Raw genomic sequence first — 19,305 nt, forward strand, 5'->3', positions numbered from 1 at the left:
CATTCTTAAAAGGATCCACATGTATATAAGAAAAAGGGTGTGTTGCTGATATTTACCTGTTAAAAAGTCATTCGTTAGGGTTGATGAAACTTTTGTTATCAGAAACTGCATACACCTTGACAAAGTGGACTTATAAACTATCTTACAACTGTCTTCGGCGGTTTGTTACGTTTACATTTTATTTTATTTACTTTGTATTTTCATTTCAGTTTCAAGTTTACAGTTTTAATGACCGTGACAAAGAAAAAAATATGCCTTTATAGTCTAAGAAAAATTTCTTGGATGTTTCTTCACTTGTTACTAAAACATGTCTTCAGTTAAAAGCAATTTTCCGTATGAGTTAGGTCTTTTCCTATTATTCATACCAGGCAGAGTCAGTGGCTTAAATATGGCCTAAACAAAACAAACCTTTTGCTTCTAAATATCATTCTCTTTACTTATAAAATAAATACATTACTGTATGATTTTCTGCATGATTCACAGAGGACCACAATTCTATATTTAAAGTGAAATATGAATTACCATCAATATTAAAAGTACTAACTATAGTATATTTAGAAAATCTGATAGGATAGCATATACTTTAAAAAATTTAGAGAGTCATAAATGCCATGGTTTAAAAATACATTAATTATAAAGATAGCTTTCATTGCCTGTTAACTCTACTAAGAAATTATAACAAATGGACTTTTTTCTGCATGAAAAAATTAGACATGACCTTCCTCTGTGAAACTCTGAGACAGGAAAAATTTTTATTTGATGTGTGTGAAGGCAGAAAATAAAACAGAAAATTACTCTTCAGGTTACTTTTAAAAAACATTTCTTCACATTTGAAAATCAGATTATCATCACTAATTTTGAACTATTCTCTCTGTGCCTAAAATGCTTACTTACTCAGTCACTTACTGAGCACCTCTACACTTCCCAGTATTGCCATTCAACCTTCCACAAATGATCAACCTAAAGCTCAAGTGAAACAACTTGCTGAAGTTCACAAGTACTATAAAGTTAAGACTTCAACCCAGTTTGTTTCTTTTCAAAGCTCACAAAAATCCTTTCATCTACACCACATTGCATACTTAACTTTCTATATAATTTAAATTACTCTATCTTCCTACTATACAATGCATCTGATTATAAGAACTCCACCAATTTAATGGCAATTATTTGGGAAAAATAACTAATACCACTTAAAGATAAAAACTGCTTATAGATACACAATTTAATTTCAGAAACATCAAAAAATGAATATATTAAAAGGCGAGTAACATGGCATGATGTACTTTGTTTCTAACCTCTATCTACAACTTGTTATCACACCTAGGAAAGATTCCATCAGAAAATCAAAAGTAGAATGCTTAACTACATTTGCTTTCAAAGAACTCAATTCCATTAACTATCATTCTTTGAATTTTCGTGGCTTAGATTTGAAGGTTGTCTTGAAGAAGTCTCTTAGTCATAAGCAAAAGAGCACTTCTTAAACCACAATATAATTTTACAAAGTTATGAACTAATGAACTAATTAAAATGTTTAATAAATTAGAGGAACCAAATTCCTCTCACTATATCTACGTCTACAATGCATGTAATCTCACTTTGTTTTCTTGAAGCCAGGATTTAAGCCTTTTGTATTATTTAGGTGATTCTTTCACAATTGTGAGAATAGACTAGTTTAATTCCACTAGGACTATCTTTTCACAATGAATATGTCTCTCACACTCACACTACAAATAAAAACTGGAATAAAAATTTACATAATTAATACATTCCACACCACTTCTGAATTTTATAACAGTATGATCTATGATATATTGGTTGATTATATAACCCAATTTTAATATTTCAAATGCTGGGTTAACAAGGTAAAAATACTTTTATTAACTTTTGTAAAGCCATAATAAAATGTCCTTTATCTTAACTCTCAGCATTTTAGTAGCTGAAATAACGAAATAACAAAAAACAAAAACACACACAAAAAATTTTAAACTAAAGGACAGTATGAGGTTTGTGACTTTTAAAAGACATTTATATGTATGGCACCTACTGTACTTTGATTAATTATCTCAGTTACGATTTAGTTTCTCATCACATACGGTATTCCACAGCATGCTATGTAAATGCACCAGGCCACATGCCACTTAGAAAATGGCTTAGTTTTTCAAGTTTGTAGTAAGCATAATTTAGAAAGTGGCTTAGTTTTTCAATTTTGTAAATTATTAATATAGAGAAAGATGGTCTATTTTTAGAAGTTCTAATCATTTTCCTTTCTCTGTGAATTTGATATTAAAATATATCAAAATATGTGTATCATAAACACTGACAAACTTATCTTAATAAATCATATTTTCAAAATGATTCTTCAGGAATATACATTTAATATATATTATATGATTCCCATGAAAACGACCTTAGGTTATAGAACTAAACAGATCAATACTGATTCCAATTCTATTAATGCTATTAAGAATGACTAATAAACAATCTATGTTTTACTGAAAATGATTACTTGATGAAAACATTGTCTAGAAATAGGTTTCAGAAAACACATCTAGGACAATCAAGTATTAATAAAACCACTTACTTGACCACGCAGTAATGATGACTAATAAGCTCAATTTGGGACATAAATGTTCAGTATGAACAATACAACACTGTACTTTTTTTTTTTTTTAAAGCAAAGTACCAACTATAATTAGTGGGATTATTAAGCAAATCATTATTAATAGTCCCAAACTACAGCACTCAATTAGAAACTAAGGGATTAAAAGACATTTATACAAACAATTTTGCTTGCCAAGGAACATGCTAGAAGCAATTAGCAACTGTCTGAACTTAGTTGAGGACCTTGTTCTACAGTACAGGATCAATTGGAAATCTGTGGGCTTTATCCCACCCACCAGGAAAGAGGAAATCTAAAGTTTAATACAAAACTAAAATCATCTTTGAGGAAAACCACATACCACAGTTTTAATTCTCTGACTTTTAGTAAGTCTACAAAACACCACAGATTTGTTTCATTTAATTCTAATATGGGACACAATACAGACAACCTTTTTTCCAGACTTTTTACATAGCTGTATTAGTAAAAAGGTAAACCAAAACTCAGTAAAGCTCCATGAAGCACATTTTTGTAAGCTTTTGTAAGCTTGTCACACAAATGCTAAAGAGTACTGAATTTAGACAGCTAAGTGGTATACATCTTACCTAAAAATGACTTCTCTGTCAGCTATGTAAAATCCAGAAACTTAAAATTCAATCTAATCTCAGATAAAATCCCAGAGGTCAAATGAATAGTTAAAATATTAAAAAGTCCCTTTTTTATGGGTCAGTTATATGCTTCAAATTTTAAAGAACTTTAAAGGATAATTCATTTTAATTTTACATTTTTCATAAATCTTCTCAATGCATAAAATTCAGACATTCAATTTCCAATATTACCAAGTTCAATTAAAAGTGCTTGTTTAATGTATTGTGGCAAGATACTCCTGAAGAGATTGTTCCATTCTTAAAGAGACACAATTCTCAATGACTGTTTTACTTGAAAATATATATTTATAGATGTTGTTTTGACATAGAATTTATTTCAATGCAGAAAAGATAAAAAATAAAACCAAAATTAAAAATGTCATATGTCCTCTACTTAAAGATTTTTAATACAAATGATTATTGAGAAGTATCACTTGCCTTAGCTAGTCTGTCACGCATTCGTAGTTCTAGAAAATCTTCCATAAGGACTTGGATGAAATTTCTATGCATATGAATTCACAAATTATTAGTACTCAAAAAATGTAGCATATTAGAAAGATCAAATAAGAGTGAACCAAATAGAAGTCTCCAAGCTAAGACAGCTCATCTTGTAGCACTCAGATAATGATCTGTCATGTATACTCCATGGCTTCTCACAAAACATAGCTTAAACAAAGATGAAAAGCTACAATAATAACTGACATAGTCACGATAAAGTACATGACGGATATTTAAATCCTCAGTGGCATCTGTGAATACATGTGACCTGGAGGAAGCACTTTTAAAAGAAATATTTATACCTGTTCATTTAACCATGTTAAGACAAGTTATCTTCATTTTAAGTGTTTCAGCAGATACAAGCTGTTGAGATCTTTATCAAGAATATCCTGGAAAAGACTGAAGCACGTACTATGTCCTATTTTTTAAATTACAATACTAAGTCTACTTTATATCTTATATGGAAATATACAATATAACATTAAAACGTCAATTTGTTGACATTTGACTGGGTTATACACATTGTATATTTGTTTTAAAATTCCAAAGAGTTAAATTTTAGCTTCAAAACTTTGTAAAAATTGAAGTTTTTAAAAACTAGGTATAACAGTAGTTCTTATTCCTAACTGCTCATAAAATCACCTGTGGAAGTTGTAAAAAATACAAACGTCAGTCCTCATCCATTCTCTCTCCTCTTCCTGAACAATTCAGTTTAAAAGTTATCAGATGATAAACAAAGCAGGTATCCATGCGGGTAGGAGTAGAGGGTGACACGAGATTGGTTTCATATCAGGAGAGTAATGATATAAGAGTATATATTAAGGAAAATGGGAGCCAGTTTTCTGTCGGAGAGTTATTTACAAAGGAGTTATTTACAAAGATGAAAAGGAAGAAAATTAGTTTTCAATGTCTATGAAAACAAAAACACAGATATAAGTGTGGCTGTGTATGAATACATATACCTACATCTAGTCCTTTGCTTTTTCTACTGAGAAGAACCAGGAAGAGCAATATCCCCGTAACAATGACCACACCAGATCTTGGTTTCGAAATACTATTTTCCACTAAAAGGAACCTGGGCTCCGTGGAGAAACAGCTGATTCCAGGAATGGAGATAGAGACAGTACAAGCTGAGCTTGGAAGACCTTCAGCAAGAAAGTACTTGAAGATTGGTAGAATCATGTCAAAAGGATATAGAAGGCAGCTTGAAGTGGCTTTCATTAGCTGAATTTGTAGTAATTTGAAAATAAAAATAAATAATAACATTCGATGTAACCCCACTGAATAAAACAGAAAATGAAGGTTTGATGAGGAATAAGATATTTTTACATAGTCTCAAGGTTCCTCCCCAGAAATCACTAATTAATTAGAAAACTGGCAGACAGCTCCTAAGATACAACATCATTATCTATAATTCAAATCAAAATTTTGTGTAGAATGCACACAACATCACATCTGTGGTATTCTTATCAAAGATGCATAATGATATAAACCACAAGAAAATATTTGAAAAATACACAGTGAAATACATTCTACAAAATAAGTGCTCTGTAATTTTCAAAAATCACAAGCTAATGAAAGTTAAGGAAAGACTAAGGAACTGTACAGATTCAAGGCAAAAGAAATATGAAAACTAAATGTAACCTGTGATTCTATACTGAATCCTTTTGCCATAAATGACCTTACTGGGATTAATAGCCAAATCTGAATGAAATCTGAGGATCAGACAATAATAATATATCAATGTTAATTTCCTAATCTGGCTGATTTTATTTCGGATATGAAGAAGAATGAAAAAACACTGACATATTTCAAGCAGAGGTATGATAAATACATTTTCAGAAAGCTATTTTTGATGATGCATATCAACAGTAAAAACATTTGAAGTATGCACCTCAACATAAATATATATGTGTGAAGTTTTATTTACCTGTTCTATAGGACTAGCATATTTAAATCATGAAAATACACTCAGACATGAAAATTAAGATAGATGTTATATAGAATTAAGCTAATTTAATGGGTCATTTTGTATATCTACTGTGGTGCAAACACTTCATTTAGAAGCCTCTAGTAAGCAGAATGGATAAAAAGGGGATAAGTCTGGCATACCTATTTAGATAGTTTCTAAAACAGGAAGAACCATAATAGAATGAGAAGAAGTGAAGCAACAAATCAAGACAGTAGTAGTGGAAAAAAGGAGCAAAGAGCAGACTGGAGAAATATTTAAAGAAGAAAACTTTCACAGGACTCAGGAAGTGATTTGCTATGTGAGATAAGGATGGGGAAGGCTTGAAGATGATTCCAGATACGTGACTTGGGTAAATGGATGGAAGAAGAAATGAAGGAAAAATAAGAGAAAAGTTGAGGTTAAGAAAGAAGAAAATACATTTCTTTTCCAGGCATGTAGCATTTATTAACAATAGGATTTTCACAACACAGTAACGAGCAAGGAAAAAAAGCCCTAATGCAGGGTGACAGGTAGCAATGAACTAGCTCCACTGAATATAAGCATAGTGCACTGTCTGGGTGGCTGCTGTCTTAGTCAATGGCTTTGAAGCATAGCCTATTGGAGAAGGTACGTTTTGTGTAAGAGTGTGTGTGTCTCTGTGTATTTGTATGTGTGTATATTTGTACCTCCATGTAGGTACATACATGTGGATGTTTATATCCATGTAATTGGCTATTTTTTATGAAACTCAAAATGACTACTTAGGTTTATGAAGAGTTGATGAAACAGAGAAAGTCTTATTATGCCATACTTCATGGGTTTGGGTAGAATAAATAGTCATTCTTCTTCTTTAAGGTAAATTGTTATTAAATCATATTATTAAAACTAAATACTTAGGTGTAATTCAGCTTTCATGTGCTAAAACAAAAAATTATGAATTTAGATATGATGAATCTTATTAGACTCTTATGGAATTTCTACAAAAGTAATAGGCAGGGGTAAAGATAGAAATTTTTGCCCTCATACAACTACATATCAAAAACTTGTTACTTGAAAGACAAAGTAATACATAAATAGCTGCTGACAGTATAAATAGCAATATTTTAGAGTTTCCCCTGATCCACAAAATTTAGACAAAATGTTAAAGTGCAATTCATTTTTCAAGCAAATATTTAACTATACACCCTTGCTTTGTATTATCTAAACTTCTAGGCAAAACAAATAGGGAGTCAAAATTTCAAATCAAAGTGAAGACTTGTTGGACTTAACAACATGACTACCACAGAGAAAGAAGTTGGAGACATTTTACCATCTAAATTTATTTGCAATTGATTACTTCCTTTCTTATGGCAATATGTATTTCTCTTTTAGCTTTTCATTTCATTAAAATATATGAACATGGCAAATAAACCCAGGGCTACCTAGCAAATAATATTCCACCAAAGCAAACGTAGGAGAATAAAGGATAAGCAAAGCATATGAACTTTCATTCTGGGTTTCTTTTAAGCCCTAAGATGTGACTAATTTTCTTGACTCAAATGTTAATAATATACAGCTTTCCTAATGTAAAAGCTTCTGCAGCATTCACTGAATTATAAAGCATGACATTATCTATCAACGTTTTCTTCTTAGGCTCTAATACTAGCAAACATCTTTCAGGAGAAAATGTAAACAGAAATTTACTACCCACTGGTCATGAATGGAAATCTTCCAAAGTAAGACAAACAACTGATGCAGCACAAATATTCAAGGGAATCAATTAAGTCTCCATATGTTTCAGCTTAAATATTATATTAAATTTAATTTTTCATTGGAAAATAGTATATTAATAGTCATATAAGTATAATGAAAATATGAATCCATTTCACTGTTGTTTCATTCCTTAAAGTAAACTGCTGTGACATTCCAAAATTAGAAACCATATTTTATAAAATTTTGAAAATGTTAGTTGTTTATATTGGTATTCAACCACAGGTCAAACATAGTACAGCAAATACAAAGCAAGTTTTCTTTTTTTTTTTTTTGAGACGGAGTCTCGCTCTGTCGCCTGGGCTGGAGTGCAGTGGCCGGATTTCAGCTCACTGCAAGCTCCGCCTCCCGGGTTCACGCCATTCTCCTGCCTCAGCCTCCCGAGTAGCTGGGACTACAGGCACCAGCCAGGCACCAGCCACCTTGCCCGGCTAGCTTTTTGTATTTTTTAGTAGAGATGGGGTTTCACCGTGTTAGCCAGGATGGTCTCGAACTCCTGACCTCGTGATCCGCTCGTCTCGGCCTCCCAAAGTGCTGGGATTACAGGCTTGAGCCACCGCGCCCGGCCCACAAAGCAAGTTTTCTAACAATGTGCCTTCCTAATGCATTTCCACTCAGAGTCCAAAGACCCATTCTGTGGTAGAGAAGAAAACAAAACTAAAACCTTATCCAATGGCTACTGGCACGTATGGCATGTACAAAATGTATGCTATATTTCAAACGAATCTGAAATATGCCCCCTTGTCTTTTCAATGTTCATTAACAACATTACTATATAACTTAACATTTAACATAATACTACATATTTATAATATTATTGAGCCTTCTCAAAAGAATATATGTAAAAAGGTATATTTTAAAAAGGTGAGAAATTCTATTTCAAAAATTGCTTTCCTAACTTGTTTGTCGGGGATAGGAGAAAATCCCAAACAAAAAATGCACTTAAAAAAACTTATTAAAGAGACTCATAAGACAACTATTTAAACTCTCTAGTGTTTCATTATTTTTACATTTAAATAAAATTTTAGGAATATATTTTTGAACTATGCAATAAAATCTTTAAAATTAAATATGTTCTCTCTTAAATCTAGACCTTAATAAAATGCCTGGAAAATAATTCTTGCTACTATATAGTTTACAATTTTAGGTTAAAATGCTTGATTATTAAATAAAATATACACAAATATTATATTTTAATAATCCTCATACAAATATGTATAATTTTTTTTTTTGAGTCGGAGTCTCGCCCTGTCGCCCAGGCTGGCATGCAATGGTGCAATCTCGGTTCACGGCAACCTCTGCCTCCCAGATTCAAGCGATTCTCCTTCCTCAGCCTCCCAAGTAGCTGGGATTACAGGCACTCGCCACCATGTCTGGTTATTTTTTTTGTATCTTTAGTAGAGACAGGATTTCACCATGTTGGCCAGGCTGGTCTCGAACTCCTGACCTCATGATCCACCTGCCTCAACCTCCCAAATTGCTGGGATTACAGGCGTGAGTCACCACACCTGGCAAAAAATATGTATAATTTTAAATATTCTGATATTTTAAAAAAGTTTAGTTTCTTTCTATAACCAAATGTCTTTTTGCAGTTTTTAATAGACTTTTGCAGAAGGCTTCTGTGGTAAGCTGAAGCAAATCATTTTAGTTAATGATAAAAGAATGTTTCTGATTACATGATCAAATTTAATTTACTCTAGGACTACAAAAATCATTTAAGTAGCATTGAAGAAAGATGGCTGGATGTCCATAATACAACAGATAGTTAATTTTCATCATCTGTTTTGAGAAAGAAAACTCTGATTAATCTACAGTTGACCAGAATGTCTTCATTCAAATGTATTCAGTATTTCTGCCAAATGAGTCAAAATGAGTCTGGCTATTTACTTACTCATTTTAATGAACCACAAAATAAACTACAGATTACTACAGTGTAAGTTTAGAATGTTAATATTAAAAAGACATAATTTTCAAATTGATTTGGGGGTATAATCTATTATAAACAACCTTATTAGAAATTTCATTCTTTTTACTCAGCTAAAATAAATATCAGAAATAAGATTTAGGATGTGAAAACTAGTTTTTTCTTTTTTTAAAGAAATAGATTCTATAAGATATTACAATATATTAATATATTATATTTTAAAATAAAACATCTGTAAAATTCTATTTAACTGGTTATTCTGTTAGCTAATATAATTTATTATGACTCAGGGTGGAATTTCCTTGCCATTCTCAAGTGTGTTAAATTAGCAAAGAGTGATCTGTTTGGGCTATTGGAGCACTATTTAATATTTAACAATAATAGAGAATACATTAAACAACTACATATTCCATAGAGAAAATTCACATAATTTAGTAGAGTTGTTTTTTCCTTAATTTAAGAGCAAGAAAATAATCATAGCAATATATTCTTAAGGTGTACTGGTTAAAATGTTGGTCCTTCATATTCCAATTATATTTAAAGAAGCTAATTGCGTGACATGGGAAAGCTATCAAACGGAAGGGAAACAATCCCTTTTCTTAAAGACTCCTCCCCTTACCTTGGAAGATGAAGAATCACATTCCTGACATATCCATCCATAACCTGTTTGTTTAGGAGACTTTTTCAAAGGAGGATCCAAACAGCCAAAATGGTAGCAGAGTCTGCATTCATCACACCTGCAGGGTAAACAGATTTATAGGTAGGTGTATCTAAATAATATAAAAACCATCTACTTCAAAGACAAAAAGACAAACTATTGTATATTTCAACTTCAACACTGTTAATTTTATCCTTGGCTCACAAGATCATTAAATTAATGATGATGATAAAGGCAAACTAAACCTGAAATAAATGTTTTAGCAAAAACAAAATACAACAGCAATAAAATCAACAAACAAAACAAATATTTAGAACACTGACAGCAGAAATATTAAGAGCATATGAATGAATGTATATGTATAATCATGTGTTCAAAACAACCACAATAATTTCAATTGTGAACTTAAAGAAATAATCATTTGCCCATTAAATCACTTTAAAGTATTTAATAAGATACATATATAATTCAAGGATATGAATCCAATAAAATACATTTTGATTATTTAAAAAATTTTTAAACTCAGAAATTCTACTAGGCTACACTAGGTTGCAATCAATGCTATGCAATTTGCACCTGATTTCTCTCTTTCTTCAAGTTAAAGTAGATTGTAAGTGAACTTTCTAATATTTATAGCATGCTAACACAATCTACAGCAAATAAAAATAACCTTTACATGTTAAATCACAGAACATTTAAATATACAAAGAGGTAAGGCACTACTCCAATAATTCAGTTTTATTCTCTCAAATTTACCTGTCACTTTCTTCAGACCATTTGGTTTTACAAAGTACTTCCTAGTACATTTAAAAACTTACAAATGTTTTGATAGTGTCTTTGCCACCTATGATGTACAAAATCTAAGAAAACTATCATACCTATTCTTCGTTTCAGACAATCTCATCCTGCTGACAATGAAGAAAAATCTGTATTATTTCAGTGCTTTGTAAAAAGAATTTTGCATCAGTTGGAATAACAAGACTAAAATTTAACAACAAATAACAAAGAGTATACATCTTATAGAAGGGATTGCATTCCTCATTTCATAGTAGTTTAAAAAAATTAAACAATAATACTTTCTCAACCAATCTGTCAGATTTTCTTTATTGTTTATCTTTCACTGATTTAAAACTTCAAATGTCAAGAAATTTACAATTAAGAAACAAACCAAGGGGAAACTTTATAGAACATATATTACTCGAATAAAGTTAAAAACTACTATTCAATAACCTTTTAGGAAAAAAAGGGAGAAGAAGCTTTTCTTACATAAACAACACACAAAGAAAAACAATTGACTTTAAGAAACCATCATAATAAAAGGGAGTGTAAATCTACATTTTTATTAGAAATTTCATATTATGCTACAAAAATCCAATCTTCCAGAAACTCATTTGGGGAATCAAGAGTTGCAGAAAAGTTAAGCAACTTAATAATTAAGTTACTCAGATATGAAGAAGTTTAAAATACAATTGAATGCCCTAAGTTTATGCATTTCTTCCTCTACAACTTTCTCCTTATGAAAAAAGTAAGCTTACATACTTTTCAACTCAAGATTTTCAAAAATGCTTACTATGATAGTTCTAGCTACAGGAATAGATAAAATCAAATAGCACCAATAGGACCAAGAGTACTTTATTTACTATGACAATATCACATATCTAAAAATATATTTAAAAGCAGTTAAAATGTTCAAATACCTGTTGTTCTGGCATTAAGAAATAATAATAAATAATATAAAGTAACTTCAAATGTGACATAAAGAGACTAACTGGCAAGCCCACATAATTTTATGCTCTTTCTCAATACAACATATTTACCTTTCATTAGACAAAATTTCAATTAAACCTATGGATATAGAAACCTTCAAAGTATAAGTATTTCTGAGTTTATGAGAAGGTTGAGATTTCTAAATAACTGAGAGCATACTCCTTCATACATAAAAATTAGAGTTTTAATCATCTTTGATGTGAAATTTAAAAATAATCACATTTCTTGTTTCATCAAATAAACATATTAAATATAATTTATATTTGTCATCTCAGGTCATCAATAAAAATAACATACGCTGCTACATGTCTAATAGTGTGTCAGCCTTTTGTCCTTGGAATGAGGACCAGTAGTCAACTGTTCTATTTGAATTCTTGTATTCAATTTTTATAGATTTTCAGGGTCCCCATTTGCTGGAAAACTATCAGCCACTGCTTCCTGATATTGTCAGTGTGTTTGCTTAAGCATAAATTCTCCATTAACAATCTGTTATGGATTCAGAAACCAGACCACTAAAACTTATTGAGGCAATGTAAACTGACAGTAAAAATACACGAAAATGAGAATTTCTACTGAGTTAAGTAAATGGGCTCAATTTTGTTTGTTAACTATAGTCTTTTTTTCCTTAACTTCAGGTTTTTGGGTAGTGTGCCATATAGTTCAGATTGCTAATTATCAAAGTTCTTAATGAAGTATTAACATTTTCCTAGTTTACATCAATTTACTACCTAATTACTGCATATTTACTTTATAACTCTGTGTCATAATAATTTTCAAATTATGATTTCTAGTGTATAACTTGAGGCAACTATCATGATTACTGTGTATCACAATTCATTATTTATCACCTTAATGTACATAAATAATTCTTGTTGATATAGCTATGAAATTCCAGCTAATAAACGAAGAACAAGTTTGCTACACTGATACAATTCCTATCTGTTCCTGATTTCAACTACTCGTACAATCAAATTATCTTTCAGCTCAAGAACTAATAAAAAGACAAGGAGATTTTATATGCTAGTTTATCAGAAGATAACAAATATATGCCATTTAAAAATGACCTAATCCTTACTGATTGATTCCTTCATTAGCGATAGCTTTCAGAATTACTTAGTCGACATGTGGAACTCATGTATTTGTGATGCATTCCAAAGGAAAAAGAATTTGCTTGTCAGAATTAGTGGTGATCGGGAAGCTCTCTAAAGTTCTAGCTCATTCAACAGTAAATAAAAGCTGCAGCTTCAAGAGTAAGTAGCAAAAAGTAGTAGTTAGTACCCTTAGGAACTGCCAAAATCCAAAAAAGAGAGGGGGAAGAAAAGAATCCAATCTTAAAGTCAGTAGTTTTGGTGATAAATAAATATACAAATATAAGATCTTTGTAAAGATGTCCCAAATTATTTCAATGTGAAAAAAATCTGGTTGTTTCTATCTTAGAATATTGCATGAAAAAATCCATAGTTTTATGTGCTAATCACAGAAATATCCTGATGGACACAAGTGAACTCTAGCAGAACTTGCAAGAATTAATAAACTGTAGACAAATATAAGAGATACCATTAAGAACCCAAGAAATCAAAGAACAATGTGGATGGCCAAAATAGTGGCTTATTAATTTTACGCACAAATACCACTTTGTAATCTTTATCAACTCCTGTCACCCAACAGACTCTGGCTATGTTGCAAACTTAGACCATTTAAAAAACTTGAAAATCAAAAACTCGTAAAGGTCTATAATCATCTGCTATCTAAAAGCTGCAATGGAGTTAAAGTAGTTATTGACCTATTTATGGTTTCTACCTTCATTTCTTACATAAACTTGGAAACACATGCAGCACATAATATAGGACATAATTTATCAAAATAGTGAATAAAACGTTTTAAAAAACTTTCGCAAAAGCAGTCATTGACCCACAAAAGTATAGGGATATAACACAATATACTTTATTAAATAACACAAATGTCTATGTAATAAAAACAGATTATTATACCAATAGCATATTATTAAATAGGAAGGCAATGTCTTAAAATATTAAAAAAGAATATAAAACTAACCTGTAAAGAAACACTAAGATTTTTTAATAAAATTAAAACTGGATGCATAAAGAAGTATCATTTAAGCCTCTAAAAACACTGTACACATGAACACTATAGAGCATAAAGGAATCCCAATTATAAGATAAAAGCAAACCTAATTAGATTCTTACTAAATACAACTTCCTAGATATCAGATTAATAACAGATATAGATGTAAATAACAAAGTAGTTTAACATATGGTCTTTTACACATTAACAAAATGCAGTGACCAAATAACATAGTCTATATGTATGTAAAATACTTACTTAGTATATGATTAAGAATAGTACCCTAAACAAAGAAGGGGGAAAAAAATGATTTACCTTCATATGTGCTATGATCCATATAACAAGCAATTGGTCAGGTGTTTACCTGACTACTGAGAATATGCAGACAAGTGAAAAGAAGCAGCTGATTTATTTTGTCAGATGCCTAAGAGGCCAAGAGTCAGTGTTCCAAAGGGTTTTTTTTAACATCTCTAATTTCTAACAGATAATTTCATTAGAGGAGTAAAATAAAACTACTTTTTAAAACCTAACTGAAACAATTAAGTGCACCTCCTATGCAAATAATTTATAGTCATTTGTAAGCTAAACTTTAGAAAGAAGCAAAATCCATAACATAGACTTGAACAAGGGTGTACATTTTCATGATTAAGTTGATTGTGATAATCACATTATCTTTTATGCCAATGGAATATTCTACTTATAGCCCCTATAATTTTATATAAAGTGAAACAAAAACTGGACTCTGAAAATATAGACTATTATGTCTGTCCACTTAAAAATAAACTAAATATCCAGAGAACTGATGGGCTGGATTTTCCAACTTTTTCATTTCTGTGTAAAAATTTCACACAAGAATGTTCAAAAAAATTAGTCTTGAATACTGTCATTACTTAAAAATCTCACTAGCAGCTCAAACATCTACGCAAATCTATTAACATGTAGTGATGAATTCTTTCATTGAATAGTGGCCAATTATTTCAATTAAACATCTTAACGGAGAAAATACAAATTGTGGTCAACAAGTTAAATCACTTTACAAATAATACAAGCTTGCACAAAATTCTACATTCTACCAATATTGAGTAACATTTAGTATCAATAAGTACAATATTTTATTCTTTGTAATTTACAACAATTTTAGTGAAAATTACCTACATGAGCAGTTTCTATACAAAATAGTTCAAAAATGTTTTCTAATCGTTTCACAAATATAAGACTAACGTGGAGGACTTGAACCTATTTCATTAATACCACTACAGACTTCTGTATCAGCCAATAATGAATGAATGGGTAGTAAGAAAGACAAAAATATTCTTTACACATAAAAGTACACATAAAAATTAATTTTAAAAAATTAGAAAAGTATCCAAATCCAAATCTGTATTTAATAGTCACTTAAATAGTGGGATCAATTTAGATAGCTATATCTGCGGCAGCCAGATTACAAGATTAAATGTGAAACAAAAAAATGAAAGATGAGACAAAACAATTCATATAAAAATGCACAATAAGGTCAAGCAACTCTTCGCAGCATGAGAGAAGAATTAGACATTTCCATACCTGAAACACGTCTGCTTTGTTCTTTAATAAACTGATTTCCATCTGCTCATGCCCTTGGAAATTTTTCAGCAGTACAACCTGCTGTGCTCAAGCTCCATGTAACTTTGTATTTCCCTGCTCATAATTAACTAATTATGCTCTAATCAATAGTGTAGATCCTGATTTTACAATGTAAATCAGATAAATGAGATAATTGCTGGGGGTCAATCTCATTTTATTTACAAAGCCCAGCATGCACATCCAATTTCATTACATCGTATGTACCTGAACAGCAGTGAATCTTATTGGCAGGCCTACAGAAAGCCTTAGAGTGAGCACTATGGCAAAGAGGCTTCCACTTTTATAAAGAAATATTTGCAAAGCATGTCTATCTTAGAAATCACAATCCTTAATTTTATGTAAACTTACAAAGTGCTGATTCAGACAGGTAGAAAAAATGATTCTGCCTTCGTATGTCATGAAACTCCAAGTTGAGTCTCTTAAACAAGTTTCAATTGCCATTTTTAAATTTTTTAAAAAATTTAATAATGTAAATATTCAGGCCTGCTGAAGAGTCCTTCTGAATTCCTTGAATAAATTCTGGTGAAATATTCATGAAATATTCTCACATTGAGAATCAAGTAAAATAGCGCTGAGTTTTATGAAATAAGTAACTTTGTTTAAAAACAGTGGTTTTCATTAATAGGATGTAAATACAGGGAAATAGAGTGTAAATATTTTATTTATTGGTCAGCAGTCTGTTTTTAACATCATAAATATAAAATCAGATGAACACTCAAGCAACAATGAATGACAATGATCTACAAACAGTGCATAAATATAATTTCTAAAGTTAAGATGGATAAAGGCTAAGGCTAAATTTTGTTTTCATATTAAAACATAACCCTAATTTCAAGTCTTTTTATAACAAAAGGATGAGTGAATTGTGAACACAGGCTATGTTTATTGATTTCTTTCTGTATCTATAATAGTGCTGTTTCCATAGTCAGTGTAAAACAAACATTTAACTAAATTTTATAAAATAAAAAAAAATTGTATATGTTGCAGATGAAATTACTAATTCTATTATCTAGAGGAAATCTAAGGGCCCTTTTAAGGAGATTTAAAAAGCGCATTCCTTTATCAAACAATGTTGAGCACAACACAATGATTTTTTAAAAAAATACTACCTATGAATGGTTCTTAATGTGGTATTCCAGGCCAGTAGCAACAGCATCACCCGGGAACCTGTTAGAAATGCGAATTCTCTAGTAAATCAGAAACTCTAGGGTGAAGAGGGGAGGGAGTAAAGTGGGTAGAGGGAGGATGAGGAGAGGAATAGGGTAGTCACCTGTGTTTTTACAAATCTTTCCTGTGATTCTGATGCACAAAGTTTGAGAACCACTATCTACTATTATATCATTCTTCCTGTATTTCAGAGATGTTTCATCTCCTTCCTGATATTTTAATGTTTCCTCCTTTCCCTACTGTGTGATAAACAACCATCATTTACCTGATGTGCCATTTTTCTTGTGTACATCTGTGAAATATGAATCATTTAGTGTATATTTTCTTAAGTACACATCAATTTTCTCCTTACAGCAGTTGAACTCATTATGGACAGGGAATAATTTTACACTGTGGATATGAGAGCATTTAAGAGATTATTAGCACAAAGTATTCTAGTTACTTCAAAAGTTTTCTTACTTCAACTATACTTTTCGCAGGACTTATATCTTATGAATTTTGCAGTCTATATGTATAACATGTGACAAAGATTCTTAGGACTAGCACCAAATGTGGAATAGAATATCCACCGTCACAGAAAATGCAAGATGGAGAATGATGATAATATAGTATTCTAATTGGAATCAAAGTGAAAAGGATTTTGATTAACAGTTGATACCAAAACCAGGCCTAAGAGTTTCTCAAAAAAAACTAAAATAAAGCAACTGTGAGTAATTTCTCACTAAATATTAAAAGAGGGCCATGGTCTAATGTATTAGTATATTCCACATAGAAAATGGCAATCTGTCATTTTGCTTAAAAGCAGCCAGAGTTCAGCAACAGTAATAATTACCAACATTTCCTTAAGCTAATATAGTGATAACTAGTCCTATCTTATTCTTTTAAACAAAAGTCTACTAATTTTGCTAAAGATTATGAATACTTTTCCTCCAATATGATGAGATCTTTCAATAAGTTAATAATCTGTTTATATGTAATTTCGTACACATTCTACTTTCATCAAACATCTCATCCAATCATAGGATTCCTCACTATAACTAGAGATTACTAGATTACAGCAGCTTTACAATTACAATTGCTTTTGATTATCTACAACATTACCTACTCTAGTTCTAAAGTGTAAACTATTTTCCATTGTCACTATACCCGAAAAGATGTCCAAAACCACATTTATTAATCAGAAAATTCCAAATTACACGTTGACAATTTACATGTATATGTGCAATTCAATTTCAGCAAAGAGTCTCTTCTAAATCAGTTCAAGATTGAGTGATGAAATATTCAACATATTTCTGCCGTTGACTTAAAACTGGATCATTAAAGCTTGAAGATCAAATTTTAATTCTGTATACCTCTGGAAAGATACAGATGTTGATGAAGATCTTTCTTTCAGCTGGTAGGTTGTATAGTCAATAATCTTTGTATTTCCCTCCTTATTTCCTAAGTTCATATTTAAGGTTGAGAAAAATAAAATTATACTGAACACAGAAAGTTTATATTAAAACAATAAGGACTGCATATATTTGGGTATTACTAAAAATATCTAGAGATCAACACAGATATATTTTTATTCATGAGCTTAAAATCTGAAGTCGTAAAAATGTCATGCTAATATGCTTTCACACTAGGACTAATAAGTCAAAAATAGAATGTCATATGCTTCACAAGTCTTTCACTTTTGCTGACTATTATAAATAGAAATAACATTTAATATGAGTCTATAGTTGTTTTACAATGCAGTACTTCATATATGAATCTATGTATGAAGCTGAAGGAAACAGAATAGCAGACTAATGGAATGCATTGTCTTTCTTGTTTGTTACTTGCATTGTTGAATAACAACAGGGAGTAGCATACTGTATTTATTAAGTCCCATAGGCTTCAGTAACTCTTCAGTAAGTCCAAACACTGTGTATCATCATTTGCCAAAGAAGCAAGAGGGAAAGACATTACTTAATACGACAATTCTGACAAGACATGTATCCAGTATTTTTCAACAATGCACATATCAAATATTTCTGATTAGTGCAAAAAAAGCAAAAAGAAGAAAAATAGGAAAAAAAAATGCACACAGGCAAATCTACTGCCTTTTTAGTCCAAGTAACAAACCAATCAATTGTATTCTATCCAAACCTGACAAGCAAAAGGCAACTTTTTGCAGTGACAAGCTTATAGAAAGGACAATATAGCTGTTCTCCTTTACTTTATGTACTCTATCGAGAGTTTAATCCACATTTTTAAAATCACACTTATAAAAGAGGTTTCCGGGATTGCCTCCGAGGATGAGCTGTGGCAGAGTTGGGTCTCATGAAGGGTATCTACACAGTAAAGTGATAAGAAAAGAACATTAACATTTAAAGATCATAGCAGCTCTGCACTATGTCTTATGAAACATACTAACAAACCACAGTAGATTCAAATAACATATGATCTGGTCCAAAGAGATAGATACCCTAAACCTAAATGCCATGATCTTGTGTAGGTTCCTATTGGTTAAAATTGAACTATTTTATCATTTGAAACATTGAGTTGCCTCCTCTTGTATTATTATTTCTTTTGGTTGTCAAAATAAAACTACCTTTCTAAAGAAAAAAAGAAAATAACACTAAAATAATGAAGGGCTTGTATTTATAAAAGGAA

At 30.9% G+C, this 19,305-nt stretch overlaps 1 protein-coding gene across 2 annotated transcripts in view; it reads right to left on the minus strand.

Moving 5' to 3' along the window:
* Nucleotides 1–19,305, minus strand: part of PHF14 (PHD finger protein 14) — a 200,413-nt gene that overhangs the window by 49,022 nt on the left and 132,086 nt on the right. The window contains exon 17 of one of the 2 annotated variants that reach the window (XM_011942981.1): nt 9,988–10,105. In XM_011942981.1, the coding sequence (XP_011798371.1) occupies nt 9,988–10,105 (118 nt within the window). Of the gene's footprint in view, nt 1–9,987; nt 10,106–13,715; nt 18,984–19,305 lie in introns of those variants that run through there. The other variant, XM_011942988.1, reaches the window with a different exon arrangement.

The sequence above is a fragment of the Colobus angolensis genome, unplaced genomic scaffold (genome assembly GCF_000951035.1).
Source record: "Colobus angolensis palliatus isolate OR3802 unplaced genomic scaffold, Cang.pa_1.0 Scaffold104, whole genome shotgun sequence".
Classification (NCBI taxonomy): Eukaryota; Metazoa; Chordata; class Mammalia; order Primates; family Cercopithecidae; genus Colobus; species Colobus angolensis.